We start from the raw sequence: 16820 nt of genomic DNA, 5'->3' as shown, positions 1-16820 counted from the left end.
CAGATATGTCCAAAGTTGGTTTGTCCCTTTTCATAGTGGTTTAAAAGCTTTTATTTTTATCATATATATCCAGACAAAGTCCAATGGTAGGTGCTCTGATCTCTACACGTAAATGAAAAAGCTAAATCTGATGCAGATTGCAACAAATCTAGCAGCAAAGATAATCATATATACAACTCTTTTATGGGGCACTTATGATATAATTCCATTTGTAGCCATCTTATGGCTTCCAACAAACCTCCAAGAAATGAACACTTACCCTACATCATCCACCAAAATGTATCTAGAAGACTTACTCTAACTAATTTCTTTCCCAAAAACTATCAAGAAAGTAGGAAATTATGGGCAATTCGGTGCACGAAATATTTCACTTTTATTTAGGTTTGGGGAAGGATCGCACCTAAAGGGGATGCGATGTAGGTGGCCTACCCTAATACAAGTATCAGTGGTTGATTCTACAGCTCGAACCCGTAACTTATATGTCACATGGAGACAAACTTTACCGTTGCTCCAAGGCCCCCCTTCAAGAAAGTAGTAAATTGCGAAGGGAAATTCCTCACTCGGTACCTTATATTTATACTAAATTAAATAATTTAATCTTAAGAGTAATACAAAAAAAATTTATTAACAAAATATGAGAATATATTCCTTCTGAGACAGATTAATAAGAAAATAGGTCCAAATAAAGTCGAAAAAGAGGGAATATTATAGGTCTAACATACATTCGAGTACTAAACAATGAAACTCATCCATAATTAGGAATAATACGTGTACCTACACGACATTGTAATCATGATAAGAGAATTTTTTTTCCATGTGATAAGTTAAACCTACCAAAATTGGTATAGAAGGGAAATTACCAAATATGGTTTTACGAGGATTTAACTTTCATTACTCTTAAACTGTCATTTTCATGCAGTTGATCAATCATCTGGAGTCGTGAAAGTTCAAATGATCCTTGATACTGAAAGGCTGTTGGTTTTGCTCCCTGTTCACCAACCATTAGCTTTTGCTATTATATTTGAAACATCCATAATTTTGTGTCTAACAAGAGCAAAATTAGTCCCAAAAAAAAAAACAAGAAAAGTTCTATGATGTTTAAGAAAGAGCAGTTTGGTGGATAAAGTATCATGCATTCATGCAGAATTGGAGAAAGAGCCGCACCCCAAGGGGTGTGATGTAGATAACCTACCCTAATGAAAGCATTGGTGACTGCTTCCACGGCTCGTACCCCTAACCTATAGGTCACATGGAAATAACTTTACCGTTGCTCCAAGATTCCGATCCACTTATATGATATTTCCGAATAGAAAATAAAAAGTCATAAGTTTGAGTCTAACATTAGTGAAAGTGTGTTTTCTCTAAAATCCGAGTAACAATTAAACTTGTATTGTGGTTTTTAAAGATATGTGATTTAATCCAACACTAATTGGTAAACAAGGAATCAAATGTATAAATTAAAGAGTAAGGTAAGTCAAACTAGTGTGTAAGCAAGTCTCAACCTCGAGCTATGTCAACATCGAGGTAAGGTAGGTGAATAAGAACAATAAAATAATAATAAGGCAACTCAGATGAACAGTAAGCAAGAAAGTGATGTGTGTATCTCTTGTCAATGACTCATCTGTTACAAATGATTGGGATCCCCTTTATATAGTAGGAGAATCCTAAATAAGGTACACTTCTAATTATAGTAATCTTATTATACAACTGTCTAACCGCCTAGTACAAATCCGTTCCGGAATTTACGCCATGATCTTAGGGCCACTGCGGGAATCTCGCTCTTTTTGTTATGAAACCATAACGGTATTATCTCGAGGTTGGTCATGCTTGGCCTCGGTGTTCATCGAGCACTTCGATCTTCGAGTCTTGTACTCCGTCATCGGGCTCGAGCCCGGTCCATTTTAAACTTATTCTCGAAGCGGCTCCTCGAGCCTACGAAATCGGGCACACCTGATTTCGACCGTATACAAAGGCACAATTAGTTAATGGTATCACTTCACTTCATATGCCGAACATGAATAATTTTTTAAATACCAATATCAAACGTTCGAAAGTTTTATTTCTGGAATTTCTCCAAAGTTTGGTGCTCTGGCCTGATGATGGAACTGTTCTCATTTTTTTAGCCTCTTGGGTTCGGTCAAGGCATATGAACAAAGTATAGCTTTGAGCGCTTTTCATTTAATAAGCCTTATATATTACGAATTTAGATTAGTTGGGGTCTCTGCTATCGAATGGTGGATGAGAAACCAAAAAAAAGGTATAATTCAAGCAAACATATATAACGCAAAGGGAGGATATTGATATGGACTTTTAGTGATGCTTTTGCTAAAGAATATAATGAGTTCCATTAATTTAAAAGAAAACTCTCAATTTTGCAATAATTATTTCAAGCTGTGGACCATTTGAGACATACGTTTACATCAAGCAGTTCTTGGAAGTTACTCCTTTTTTCCCTTCGAAAGTTACTCTTACCCCCTATATCTTTTTGTTTCCTTTTTGGTAAATTTCGTTTTTTTTTTTTTAAATTTTGTAATCAAAAAAATTTGGATTTCTTCTTTGGCTTTGGTAAAATGACTTGTATTTCTATAAATACATGAGATAAGAAGTGTACCTCGCACAGATATTTCTTCTCTAATCGATATCGTTTTATTCCTTTTGAAGAAAAGATTGATAAATTTAGCTAAATGAAATCTGGAATATTTAATATCATTTTTGAGAATAAAGAATAACACAATTTGGTTATGCATGCACTTAGTCTTCATCCATCAAAGAAAATATGAAAATAATTCGAAAATTTGAGAATAAAGAACAACACAATTTGTGCACTTAGTCTTCATCCATCAAGATAAGCATTAAACCTTTTATAAAATATAAGTGCGAATTTTATATCAGTCATTAGTTAAAAGTACACTAGCTTTGCACGCAAACCAGCTAATTATGAATTCCATTATTAGCTGGCACAAAATAGTGGGTCTTTATAAAATAAAATCAATTTAAGAATCTTCATTTTCTATTTAAACACCACATTTTGTCCATGCCCCAGAAAGAAAAAACAATTTGACAATTTAATTGAACGAGTTAAGCTATTTTCTATATAATAATTTTTTCAAAATTAACAAGGTGATTAGATTTTATAAACAGAAAAAAAAAACACATTGAGGCAGGACAGTCAACTATTTAACTGAATCATTGAATCAATGTATGTTCGTAAATCACCAATTAACAAACAATATAATCACGAGAAATACTGTAGAAAAATCCTTAAAACCAATAGACGATTGTTGCCATCTTGTATTTTTCAAAGGGAAAAAATTTAGATTTGCCCTTATACTTTGCGAGAAGATTTAACTTTACCTTCCGATAGAAGTTTGTTTCATTCATATTCTCGAAAGGCAAATTTGAAGGTTAAACCTTCTAGTAATAATTGGTGAACCCAATGGATTGAGTTGGACAATCTCGAAGAAGGCATCCTTGGTAAAGATACTAAAGATTAGTGGTCGACATGGTAAATTAAAAAGTTAGATTAAAGAAGAATCATATATCTTGCCATATATATGATCTTTTATGATGAACATGAACGAAAAGAAAGGAAACACAATGGATAAATTCCTCGAAATTGAAAGTGATCCCACCAATGCAGGAGTGTTATATTATCACCACTTATTGTTATAATATATACTCCGTACACTAGCTATTATCACATATATCTTCACACTTTCATATATGCTTTTCATTTGAGAGATTATATTTGAACTAGCTTGTGCTTAAAAAAACATATTGATTGATGAAAATATATAATAAGAGAAGTAGGAACTATTAACAATATTGGCCATCGTGAGATACTTAAAAAACCACATCACCATTGCTAAGGAAAGTGGTGGATTGATTGAAATCTTTTTCGCCCTTAACAAGAGGTTTTGAATTCAAGCTCTAAATTTGAAAAACTTGTTGGTAGAGAGTGTTTATTACAGTAAATTTTGAATATCGAATGATTTACCAACAAAAAGAATTGCACCCACCAACCAACCAATTATAATAGCGGGGCCAAATGTAAAGATCTATGCCAAGTGTGAAAACAAAAAAGGACCACCTCAATATCCTAAAAGCCCTAGTCGCCCCCCACCCAAAGCATTCCAGTTGGCATTCATAAACAGTTGCAATTTATTTTAATTGCCACAGATAGTACTTGACTTAGAATGCATACAGTTAGCACTAGAAGATTTATGTAGTTGGCATCCTCTTTTCACCCAATAATAGCAGTAAAATTACTACTTTTTTGGGTTCCTTTTGCTGCCCTTATCTTTTCTTTATTAAAATTAACCCAAGAACATCAAGCTATTATCATCATTTCAAATAAAGGTACAAGTATTAATTAAAAGCATATATGTGATATATCTATGCAGTACATGCATTAATACTTTGATAAACAGAAACTGCTTTGTGCTTTACCGGTTGAAACTAGTAACCTGAAAAGATACCACAGTAAGTTAAAATATTTGAATAGGTGTAAATGTTCTCAATAGTGATAAATGCATGTAAGGTAAATCGAAATAAAAATCACATATTTTCTTACTGAAGATTGTACAGAAGTTGGGTTAGGCTCCAAAAATACAAATAATTAATGACATTAGGGTCCAAAAAGGAACAAGATTAGGAAGAACAAACATAAACAAAGCAAATGTGGGGTCTAAGAAGAAAATACTACAGTATTTTTATGAAGTCTTTAGGCTATATTTCATTGGCCATCTCTGTCCTCTTTTGTGTTTCCTGCTAGAATTGTACCTGCATATGGCTCCTAGCAAATGAGGTTTCACTTACTGGTTGTACAATAAACAGACTGCTTAATTCTCATAATACTATTACTACTGTGTATGTCACTCTTCTCTTTGTTTTTCCAAAAAATATACTTAGTAGCTAGTTTATTGCCTTCCCCGATCTCTTTTTTCCTATTTTCTTGTGATTTCTGGTTCATGATACATTACAACTCTTGTTTGTTCTTAAGCTACTTATAACTTTGTGATCCATATCTGATTATCTTATTTATGTTCATGCTCTTAAAAATTCTAATTTAGAGTTAGATTATCTCAGCTGTTTCTTTTTTCTTTTGTTTTGTTTTTATCTGAGAATTAAATTTATTCTCCAGTTTTTTTGTTTTCTCTCTAAATTGTGATCATTCCCTTTTCTCCTCTAGTTTCTTTGTTGAACATTAAGATTTAAGTTTGGTAGAAGAGTGGCCTGGGTTAAAACTATTTTCTTTTTTGTTGGTGAAGTTAAGTCATGCGAAACTAGAAACTAATTCTGCTTGCTATTGAATTGCAGGAATTTGTTTGAGAGTATATTAAAGACCAATTTCTATATATGAGCATGCATACTATATTTACCGAAAGGAATGAAACTGCAACTTGGTGGGGCAGCCTTGTGCCTCAATCAGTGGAGTCTTTCAAATCTGCATCTATGACTATGAAGCAGCCTTCCAAGGGGGACACTACTGAATTTACTACTTCCTCTGGTAATGATCAATGTTATTTAATCTATAATAGCCGGTTATTAGTTATAAATGTTTAATAAATTATCAAATAGAATTAATGTTTATCATTAAAATTTACATGTAATTACTTTATAAGTGACATAATCTTAAAGACATGCATGGTTATATATATATGTTCATTTTCATGGTTTTGGTTTCTAACAATTTTAGTATTGCAATCTTAGAGCTTTATGCTAAGGAATAAGAACATATTGTATGAAAGTTGAGTCTTGTTGTCCTTTCTCTAAATAGTAAATTGGAACTGAGTAGGAAATCAACGAAGATGCATAATATTGATAAATATGGCTACTGGAAAGAGAAGGAAAACTTGTTCAGCATTCTGTATCTCTGACTTCTGTTGGGAATAAACCCCTTACCAAAATAATATTCACGGTAATAAAGCGGAATAATAATGTAGCACCGAGATACGGTAATTAACAAGAATAAAAGAGTAACAATGACACCAAGATTTTTACGTGGAAAACCCTTCTGAATAAGGGGAAAAAAACCACGACCCCGAGAGGAGCAACTGATATCACTATAGTAAGGAATTTTACACTTTGTAGGTCGGAGGTAAATACTCCAAAGACCACTACAACACTCAAAAGAAATAACCCTCTTTTGATATTCCCACCTCACTACAATATCGCTCACTCTCTATTTTCCTCACAGACTATTTTCTTATACCTTGTCTGTGAAACCTCACTCTTTCTTTCTCTCTTTGTTGGTGTGTAGAAATGAGAGTTGAAGCTCTCCTTTTATAGCCAAAGCTTCACCCTCTAAAGCCTACAATATTTGACAATTTACACACACTTTTCACAATTCAACAAAGTTGGCTACCAAACCAAAGAAATTCAACAAGGTTGGCTACCAAACCAAACTAATTCAACAAGGTTGGCTACCAACCAAACCAAGTCAACAAGGTTGGCTACCAAACCAAAGAAAACTCTTATTAGGCACATGCCTAATACTTCTTCAATGAGATGGACATCATCAATCTCCCCCTCCAGTCTCATTCATCTAGAGGAGGTAGCACTGTCTTCTAGTTTGAGTGCATGCCGACAAGTTCTTTGCATAGCTCGAACTTGTTCCTTGGTACCACCTTGGTCAGCATATCTGCGGGATTCTCACTTGTAGAAATCTTCAAGACTTTTAGAGATTCATCATCTACCATTTCTCGAATCCAATGATATCTCACATCAATGTGTTTGGTCCTTGCATGGTACATAGAGTTCTTGCTAAGGTCTATTGCACTTTGACTGTCACAATAGACGACATACTCCTTCTGATGCAATCCAAGCTCTTGAAGGAATCGCTTGAGCCATATCATCTCCTTGCCAGTTTCTGTAGCGGCAATGTACTCTGCTTCAGTTGTTGAAAGTGCAACGCACTTCTGCAACTTAGACTGCCATGATATAGCTCCCCCTGAAAATGTAAATAAATATCCAGTAGTAGATTTTCTGTTGTCAATGTCACCTGCCATATCAGCATCTGTATAGCCCTTCAAGATTGGATCAGATCCTCCAAAGCACAAACAATCTCCCGTGGTACCTCTCAGGTACCTGAGTATCCACTTGACTGCTTCCCAATGTTCCTTTCCAGGATTTTCAAGAAACCTGCTGACAACACCAACTGCGTGAGCAATATCTGGTCTAGTACATACCATTGCATACATCAAGCTTCCGACTGCTGAAGCATAAGGAACTTTAGCCATGTTCCCTTTCTCCTCCACTGTTGTAGGACACATCTTCTTACTCAACTTTAGATGACCAGCAAGAGGTGTGCTGACTGGCTTAGCATTCTTCATGTTGAAGCGTTCTAGTACACGTTCAATGTACTTCTCCTGAGATAGCCACAACTTTCTACTTGTTCTCTCTCGAACTATCTTCATCCCTAGAATTTGTTGTGCTGGGCCCAAGTCCTTCATATCAAATGACTTGGACAGATCTCCTTTCAACTTTGCTATCAACCCCTTGTCTTTTCCTACAATTAACATGTCATCCACATACAACAACAATATAATAAAGTTATTCTCAGAAAATCTTTTGAAGTATACACATGGATCAGAATAGGTCTTTAGGTATGTTTGACTTTTCATGAATGAATCAAACTTCATGTACCACTGCCTTGGTGCCTGCTTCAATCCATAAAGACTCTTATTCAATTTGCACACCATGTGTTTCTTTCCAGCTACTTCAAATCCTTCTGGTTGCTCCATATAAATCTCCTCTTCCAAATCTCCATGAAGAAATGCAGTTTTCACATCCAACTGCTCCACTTCAAGATCTAGGCTAGCTGCTAAGCTCAAAATTGTTCGAATAGAAGTCATTTTAACAACGGGGGAGAAAATTTCGTCAAAATCAATACCTTTCTTCTGTTCGAAGCCTTTAACCACCAATCGAGCTTTGTATCTGACCAGCTTGCCATCTCCATCTTTCTTGAGTTTAAAGACCCATTTGCATTTGAGTGGTCTTTTACCCTTTGGAAGTTCAACCAGCTTGTATGTGCCATTTTTCTGGAGAGATTCCATCTCTTCTTGCATAGCTTTCATCCACTGGTTCTTTTCTGGATGGGACAACACCTCCTTAAGACTTTCTGGCTCCCCCTCATCACTGATGAGGACATACTCTGTGGAAGGGTACCTGCGTGACTCTACCCTTGGCCTCTCTGATCTCCTCAGAGGTTGAGGTTGTTCTTCTCCCTGAGTGGGGTGCTCCACTTCCTCGACACCTTCATCAAGTTGCTCCCCCTGCTCAATAACCTCACCAGGTTGCTCCCCCTGCTCGGCAACCTCGTCGGTCGTACTTTCTGCACTTGTGGGATTGTTAGAAGTAGAAGGAATAGTAACAAAGTTAGGAATTATACCATTCTTCGCCTTTTCTGACATATCAGCAGCAGTTCCAACTTCACTTTCTCGGAAGACTACATCTCTACTTCTGATGACCTTCTTCTTTACAGGATCCCACAGTCTGTACCCGAACTCTTCATCTCCATATCCGATAAATATGCAGGGAATAGATTTATCATCCAGCTTTGTTCTCTGCTCTTTTGGTACATGTGCAAAAGCTCTGCAACCGAACACCTTCAGATGCGAGTAGGACACCTCCTTGTTGGTCCAGACTCTCTCTGGGATTTCAAACGCCAACGGAACTGATGGACTCCTATTGATCAGGTAACAGGCTGTCTGAACTGCTTCACCCCAGAATGACTTAGGCAGTTTAGCCATTCTGAGCATGCTTCTCACCTTCTCCACAATGGTGCGGTTCATCCTCTCGGCTACGCCATTGTGCTGTGGGGTTCCAGGAACTGTCTTTTCATGTCTGATCCCATGACTTGAACAATACTCTTCAAATTCCCTTGAAGTGTACTCACCTCCATTGTCACTTCGGAGACGCTTTAGCTTTCGACCCGTCTCCCTTTCTACTAGAGCATGAAACTTCTGGAAAACTTGAAACACCTGATCTTTGGTTTTCAAAATATAAACCCATAATTTTCGTGAAGCATCATCAATAAAAGTAACAAAATATTTGTTACCGCCCATTGATTCAATTTCCATTGGGCCGCAAACATCAGAATATACTAAATCAAGTATATTCAATTTTCTTTCAGACGATGTCTGAAATGAGACTCTATGCTGCTTACCAAATAAACAGTAGTCACAAGGTTTTACAGTTGTACCTTTGGCATAAGAAATGAGTGATTTCTTGGCAAGAATCTGCAATCCCTTCTCGCTCATATGACCCATTCTTTTGTGCCATAAATCTACAGAAATCTCATCTTGTGCTGCGTTCAATTCACCTTGGCATATTTCTGCATTTGTCCAGTACAACGTGCCACGAGCAACTCCCTTTGCAATCACCAATGATCCCTTAGTGAGTCTCCACTTTTGATTTGCAAAATAACTCTCGTATCCATCTCGGTCTAAAGCAATTCCCGAGATCAAGTTCATCCGCAAATCAGGTACATGCCGCACATCCTTTAGAACCAATGTGCATCCGACATTTGTCTTGATACAAATGTCACCAATCCCCGCAATCTTTGAGTAACTTGTGTTACCCATTTTCACTGTGCCGAAATCACCTGCTACATATCTGCAAAAAAGATCTCTTACCGGTGTGGCATGGTGAGATGCCGCTGTGTCAACCACCCATTCCGACTCTGGACCTGACAGGTGCATGCATTCCTCTTCCTCATTTATAAAGAGGACAACATTATCATTATTTTGCACCATGGCGGCTGTGTTGTCGTCATTCTTCTGGCCACTGGTTTCACCTTTGCCCTTCCTTGGATTTGGGCAATCTCTTTTGAAGTGACCTGGTTGATTACAGTTGTAGCAATTTCTGACTCTTGATTTGGATCGGTTCTTTGACTTCCCACGAGCTCCGGATCTACCATAGTTGTTCGAACTCCTTTGATAACTCCTGCCTCTACCTTCTGTGATGAGAGCCTGTCCTTGATTTTCAGGCTTCTTTCTCATCTTCTCATTGAGTAGAAGAGCCGATGTGACATCTTTCAACTCAATAGTAGTCTTACCGTGCAGGATGGTTGTTGCCAAATTATCGTACGAAGATGGCAACGAGTTCAATAGCAAGATGGCTTTATCTTCTTCCTCGATTTTCACTCCGAGGTTGGCAAGCTGTGTGATTAGTCCGTTAAACACATTTAAATGTGACAAAAAATTCGTACCTTCACTCATGTGTAGGGCGTATAACTGCTTCTTCAGGTACAATTTATTTGTCAGCGTTTTGGACATGTATAGGCTTTCCAACCTTGTCCAAATTCCACGTGCAGTGTCTTCATCAATGATGTTATTTACCACATCATCTGATAAGTGCAACCTGATTGCACTAGCAGCTCTTTCATCCAAGTCAGCCCAATCCTCAGCTTTCATGGTATCAGGCTTTTTGGAATCAACATCTAGAACCTTGTGTAATCCTTGTTGGATGAGCAGATCTCTCATCCTTCTTTGCCATGTTGAGAAACCGTTATCTCCATTGAATTTTGCTACCTCGTACTTTACTCCGGACATTTTTATTTTTCACCAAGTATAGTACTACCGACAGTGAATAGTATTTCAGTGAACGAGCAGAACCTGTGCTCTGATACCAGTTGTTGGGAATAAACCCCTTACCAAAATAATATTCACGGTAATAAAGCGGAATAATAATGTAGCACCGAGATACGGTAATTAACAAGAATAAAAGAGTAACAATGACACCAAGATTTTTACGTGGAAAACCCTTCTGAATAAGGGGAAAAAAACCACGACCCCGAGAGGAGCAACTGATATCACTATAGTAAGGAATTTTACACTTTGTAGGTCGGAGGTAAATACTCCAAAGACCACTACAACACTCAAAAGAAATAACCCTCTTTTGATATTCCCACCTCACTACAATATCGCTCACTCTCTATTTTCCTCACAGACTATTTTCTTATACCTTGTCTGTGAAACCTCACTCTTTCTTTCTCTCTTTGTTGGTGTGTAGAAATGAGAGTTGAAGCTCTCCTTTTATAGCCAAAGCTTCACCCTCTAAAGCCTACAATATTTGACAATTTACACACACTTTTCACAATTCAACAAAGTTGGCTACCAAACCAAAGAAATTCAACAAGGTTGGCTACCAAACCAAACTAATTCAACAAGGTTGGCTACCAACCAAACCAAGTCAACAAGGTTGGCTACCAAACCAAAGAAAACTCTTATTAGGCACATGCCTAATACTTCTTCAATGAGATGGACATCATCAACTTCAATTGCCAAATTGTTGACAAAGTTTCACATTGATGAAAAGAAAAAGAAGATAACGTGTAAAGATCTCTTAATTATATAATCATATAAAGAGTATTATCTTAACCCAACAGTTAGTATTACACCCAATGATTTTGACAGGACAAGTATGAAGATGACGAAGTAATGTGTGGGGCTCGAAAGCTAGCTCTTGGACATTGATGACCACAAATACTCAAATGATGTGTGAGGTGTATACACAATGAACCTCCAAATAAATACATCAAGTGATGGTCATGTGGACTTTAGTTCAAGGGGCTTGGTGAAAAGCCATGTGGAACTTAATCGAGGAAAAGATTGTTGGGTATGCCACGCTGATAGCTGAAATAGAAAGGAGGCTACATAAACTTTTAATGGTGTGAGGCCTTTTGAGAAAAATAGTGTGAGTTAGGTGTAAAGCGTACATTATCAGACCATATTTAAGATATATTTCGGCTATCTTAATCCAACACCTGAAGGTAAGATCAAGAAGAGATTGATTGGAATTCTATCGACCTACTTAAGGCTCAAATTGTGTTGTCATTCTCACTAAAATAAGCTCCTAGAGAATCGTTGAAGATCATAAGCAATTTACATCTAAGCTTTGGGAATATGTATTGTTGCTGCTTCTTTTCATTTAATTTCTATTGATCTATATATAGAATCTCAACTACAATCTTTCTCACTTTGTCCTAAGGTCACCATCTTACAAAAAGTTCACATTTCCTGATCCTTTTTTCCCCTAAAAGGATCATTCTTCTATGTTGTTTTAACCAGTTCGAGTTATATATTGTTTGGCACTTCCATTAAGCTCTTATTAATAATTATGCAGAATCTCAGTCAGGCGATTCCAAATCTTCAGAAAAGCTTTCAAATGTTGTGGATGGTGTTTCTATGAAATCATCTAATACGGACTATCAAGGCCACTTTGAGCCCCTGGTAAATTTTCTTGGATTAACTTATATAGAATGTCAGTGTAAAAACTTTTTATATTTATTAGGGTAACCTGCTTTATTTTTAGGTTATAAATTCCACATATTGTGAACGATTATGCTGATAGTATAAAGTGTTTTTATTTTATGAAAAAAGCATGAAAGCTAACATGTTGTCATTAACTCCTGATTGCTCTTCTCATTGGTTTTTTTCTGCTTGTCCGCCAGATTTATGCAAAGTATCCTTATGGAGAGAAGAGCCTTGGGTTATTTTCAACTTATGGTTCTCAAGTTTCGGTATTACTTCTTTCTCATGTCTGAAACTAGTTACAGTATTATTTTCCTGCACTAAAAATTACAAATGTTTTTGCAGTCAAATGAATGTTTATTTTAACTGGTTCCAAATAGATAACAAGCTTTATCTCTTTAGTATCCTTCAAAATATATTCTTAACTGGTTCCATCTTTAATCCAAAAAGAAGTTTAACACACATGCTCCACATTTCATAAGCCTCTTTACTGTGTAAAGAAAGATGATCGATGTATAGATTTTCTTCGTTTCAAACTAAATGGAATATTTGTTGCATCAGTATCTGCCTATTTTAGCTAGAATTTAACTTATATTCACCTTCAGTATAATGAAATGCTTACAACAGCTTAACCTATTGTAGAAAGTTGCTTGTCTTATTTTCATGTTACTAGTTCCATTTCTTATGAATAGCGACGTGTAATTACACTATCTCTTTTGCTGACATTTCTGGAAGTTTTCTATACTCCGTCCTGTCTTATTCGTTGGAAGTATTGTCTAAAATTCTTTTTATCAAAGGATACGGAAAGTAATATACTCATAACAGAGTTTCTATTCTCAAAATTTTCAAGGGCCGTGTTATGCTACCACTGAATTTGACCTCTGATGAAGGCCCGATATTTGTCAATGCGAAGCAGTATCATGGGATACTTAGGCGTAGAAAGTTTCGTGCAAAGGAGATGGAGAATAAATTGCTTAAACCACGCAAGGTAAATTTCTTTGCTTAACTCCAATTGCAGTTACTATTTATCCACATATGCATATCCAATCATCGACTCTTTTAACTTGTAAATATTATGCTTAATATGAAAATTTAAGAGAAAAAGAGTAGTTCCATGGGAAATTGTAGCACTATGGTTTTACTCAAATTTCCTGTCCTGTTCTCACTGTGGTTGCTTAATTTTTGCATTGGTCAGCCATTCTTGCACCTCTCGCGCCATCTCCATGCCATGCGCCGACCTAGGGGAGGTGGTGGCCGCTTCTTGAACACAAGGAAGATGAATGGAAGTACCAATGATGGTACAACCAAGACTAGTAACAGGAAATCTCAACCCACTGGATCACAGAATTCTGAAGTTCTGCAGTCTGATCATATAGGCAATTTTAACTCACCAAAGGAAACAACAAGCAGAATGTCCTGTAATTCATCAGAGGTTACAAGCTTCTACTCCAGGGGAGATCTTGATACTTATCCAGTTCACAATCCTAGGCCATCAGTTCAGGCTTTTTTTTATATGATGAATACTGGCCATGATATTCTCATGGGCAGTAAGTGGGGTTCTGCAGCAGCAGATAGTTGCTGCAACCTCAACATTTGATAACGTCGTCCTTACTACAACCAAATTGACATATCTGGACTATGTTCCTATCGCGGTTTGGTTCCTTGGCTATCGACAGGCAGTTCATCCTTGGCTTATCCGCATTAAGGTGTCACCTCCATCGTTCCATTAGCTATCAAGCTACATGGATGTTACTAGGTGCTAAAACCTTAATGCAGTTTACTTATAGCAATAGTAATACATGTATCCTAAACCTAAATAAAGTTCATGTGAATGTCCAAATAATCAGGTTTGCGATGTTGTGCATATATATGTTGGTTTGTAAAAATACAGTTGATCATATGTTGATGATTAAACTTGATATTCACTAATGTGTAATTTGGTGTGTTTTAGACTGGAAGTGTATTTGGATGGAAATGAAGTGTTTATGTTATACTTATAATATTTTGGATATAAGTTTGTATAATATGTGCAATGTCTACTGCTCAGACATATATAAGTTACCTTCCTATTATTCACTTTCATCAGAAATATTTCTAGTTTTGTGAGATAATTGGAAAAGGTAGAACTCAAGGTTCACTTATAGTGAAACTATATTCTAAAATGAAAAAAAATAGGAAGTCGAATAGATAATCAACATAAGGATCATATCTTCTTTCACGGGTTAATTTCAGTGATGTCATTCAACTATCTTTCAATTTCACTAAAGTTACTCAACTATTTTTTGTCACTTAAAAGTAACTAAATTTTATCATTGTCACTAAAAAGTCATTTTGGCTCAAACCCCTACCATAAATATGACAAATGAATTTCAATAAGGGGACAAACACACACCCCAAATAAAATTAGGTCTTGTGATTTTTTGGGAGGTTTTGATTGTACAGTATAATCTTTCTTTTGTCTAAACAATTGCAGTAAGTTGTCTATAATTGCATGTCTATTGACAATTTTTATGCACTCTAATTACATATGTTGCTTACTAAGCAGGTTATTTGTATGCTGGTGTAAGCAACACTTTGAAATTAATATAATGGTTGTTTGTGAAAATAGATTCTTATTAGCCTTATTATTCTTGGGAATTTTTATATTCCTATGCCATATAGGAAACTATATTACCTTCAATGTTTAAGGTTTGATATAATTAGATTTAGTATACCTAATTATCATTTATATACCATTAGTGGTTTTTAAGGGTATTAATTACACTCCTAATTTAATAATACCGTATATTCCTTCTAATACCACTCCCCCCATGTTTCTCTCTCCAATTCCCACACCTTCACCCACATTTCCCTCCCACACCCATGATTTTTGTATCAAAATCCCATTATTTCTTCCATAGCCAAGGCACTGTCGGCACCTCTACAATCTTCTCCCAATGTTTTTTGTGCCCGGGGAAGATGAGCACAAGCCTGGTCGATTTGATGGTTATGATTTTGGGTTCCTTCAGTAATATAAGAGGAAAGAAAAAGAGAGCAGCAATTCCACTATTGACAGCCATTAAAAAGCTTTGAAGCTTTGAATTCAAATTTGGGTTTTCAAGAATCATTATTTGTTTGGAATGGGTGTTGTTGTAAATAATTGGGAATATGGTTTGGAGTTTATATCTCAATTTTGAGGGGTTTTGGTGAAGATTAGACTTGATTTTGGCTGAATTTCAGATTGAAACTCGAAGAAGAAGAAGAAGAAGAAGAAGAAGAAGAAGAAGAAGAAGAAGAAGACATGACATACATTATATTGCAGCAATTGTAGATAAATTACAGACTATTGTTTATTTATTTTTGAGCTTTTGTGTTTTTGTGTTAAAAGTTTTGATGGGAGCTTGTTATTCCACTTCGTCCGTTTTGGAGCTAACTTGTGCAGAGGAGAAGATGTTTTTTAAGTTGTATATATTGCTATACCTTTAAATTCAATAAAGTATGGTTGTATTATGTTTAAAGAAGCGTGAATTTGTAGAATAGGTTGAATGTGAGGAATGAGTCAAATAAGACTCACAATGGCTTGTTTTCTACATTTATTCTACAATAAAACTGCATATCATTTGAAAAATTAATATGAAAATACAGAATTTCAATGTTTCTACAAATTATCTACAAAATTTCTATAAACTGTTCATAACAGAATTTATCTTTATTTTCATGCATGTTCGTCTGCAACACTAAAGTTACCTGATATGTCAACATCTCCCGTTATAGAGGAATACAACTTATCTTTAATTTTCTACAACTTTCACACATTATTTCCACCCAGTTAAATATAACTACAATAACATAAAATTTGAGCTTTGTGTTTTTGTGTTAAAAGTTTTGATGGGAGCTTGTTATTCCACTTCGTCCGTTTTGGAGCTAACTTGTGCAGAAGAGAAGATGTTTTTTAAGTTGTATATATTGCTATACCTTTAAATTCAAGAAAGTATGGTTGTATTGTATTTAAAGAAGCGTGAATTTGTAGAATAGGTTGAATGTGAGGAATGAGTCAAATAAGACTCACAATGGCTTGTTTTCTACATTTATTCTACAATAAAACTGCATATCATTTGAAAAATTAATATGAAAATACAGAATTTCAATGTTTCTACAAATTATCTACAAATATTTCTACAAACTGTTCATAACAGAATTTATCTTTATTTTCATGCATGTTCGTTTGCAATACTAAAGTTACCTGATATGGCAACATCTCTCGTTATAGAGGAATACAGCTTATCTTTAATTTTCTACAACTTTCACACATTATTTCCACCCAGTTAAATATAACTACAATAACATAAAATTTGAGCTTTGTGTTTTTGTGTTAAAAGTTTTGATGGGAGCTTGTTATTCCACTTCGTCCGTTTTGGAGCTAACTTGTGCAGAGGAGAAGATGTTTTTTAAGTTGTATATATTGCTATACCTTTAAATTCAAGAAAGTATGGTTGTATTGTATTTAAAGAAGCGTGAATTTGTAGAATAGGTTGAATGTGAGGAATGAGTCAAATAAGACTCACAATGGCTTGTTTTCTACAT

At 35.7% G+C, this 16820-nt stretch overlaps 1 protein-coding gene across 1 annotated transcript; it reads left to right on the top strand.

Moving 5' to 3' along the window:
* Window positions 1-4761: 4761 nt before the first annotated feature.
* LOC104221606 (nuclear transcription factor Y subunit A-10-like) lies at window positions 4762-14259 on the top strand. The gene is made up of 6 exons (XM_070165226.1): window positions 4762-4869; window positions 5320-5509; window positions 12130-12236; window positions 12458-12526; window positions 13108-13245; window positions 13453-14259. The coding sequence occupies exons 2-6, from the start codon at window positions 5359-5361 to the stop codon at window positions 13852-13854; spliced, it is 867 nt and encodes a 288-aa protein (XP_070021327.1). The 5' UTR covers window positions 4762-4869; window positions 5320-5358; the 3' UTR covers window positions 13855-14259.
* The last annotated feature ends 2561 nt before the right edge of the window (window positions 14260-16820 follow it).

The sequence above is a fragment of the Nicotiana sylvestris genome, chromosome 12 (assembly GCF_000393655.2).
Source record: "Nicotiana sylvestris chromosome 12, ASM39365v2, whole genome shotgun sequence".
Classification (NCBI taxonomy): domain Eukaryota; kingdom Viridiplantae; phylum Streptophyta; class Magnoliopsida; order Solanales; family Solanaceae; genus Nicotiana; species Nicotiana sylvestris.
Note: the sequence above shows the minus strand (reverse complement) of the source record. Positions and strands in the feature narration are given on the sequence as shown.

Coding starts and splice junctions, on each gene's coding strand:
- LOC104221606 (XM_070165226.1), top strand. CDS start 5,359: ATGAGCATGCATACTATATTTACCGAAAGGAATGAAACTGCAACTTGG. Junction 5,510..12,129: donor TGAATTTACTACTTCCTCTG/GTAATGATCAAT, acceptor ATAATTATGCAG/AATCTCAGTCAGGCGATTCC. Junction 13,246..13,452: donor AATTGCTTAAACCACGCAAG/GTAAATTTCTTT, acceptor TGCATTGGTCAG/CCATTCTTGCACCTCTCGCG.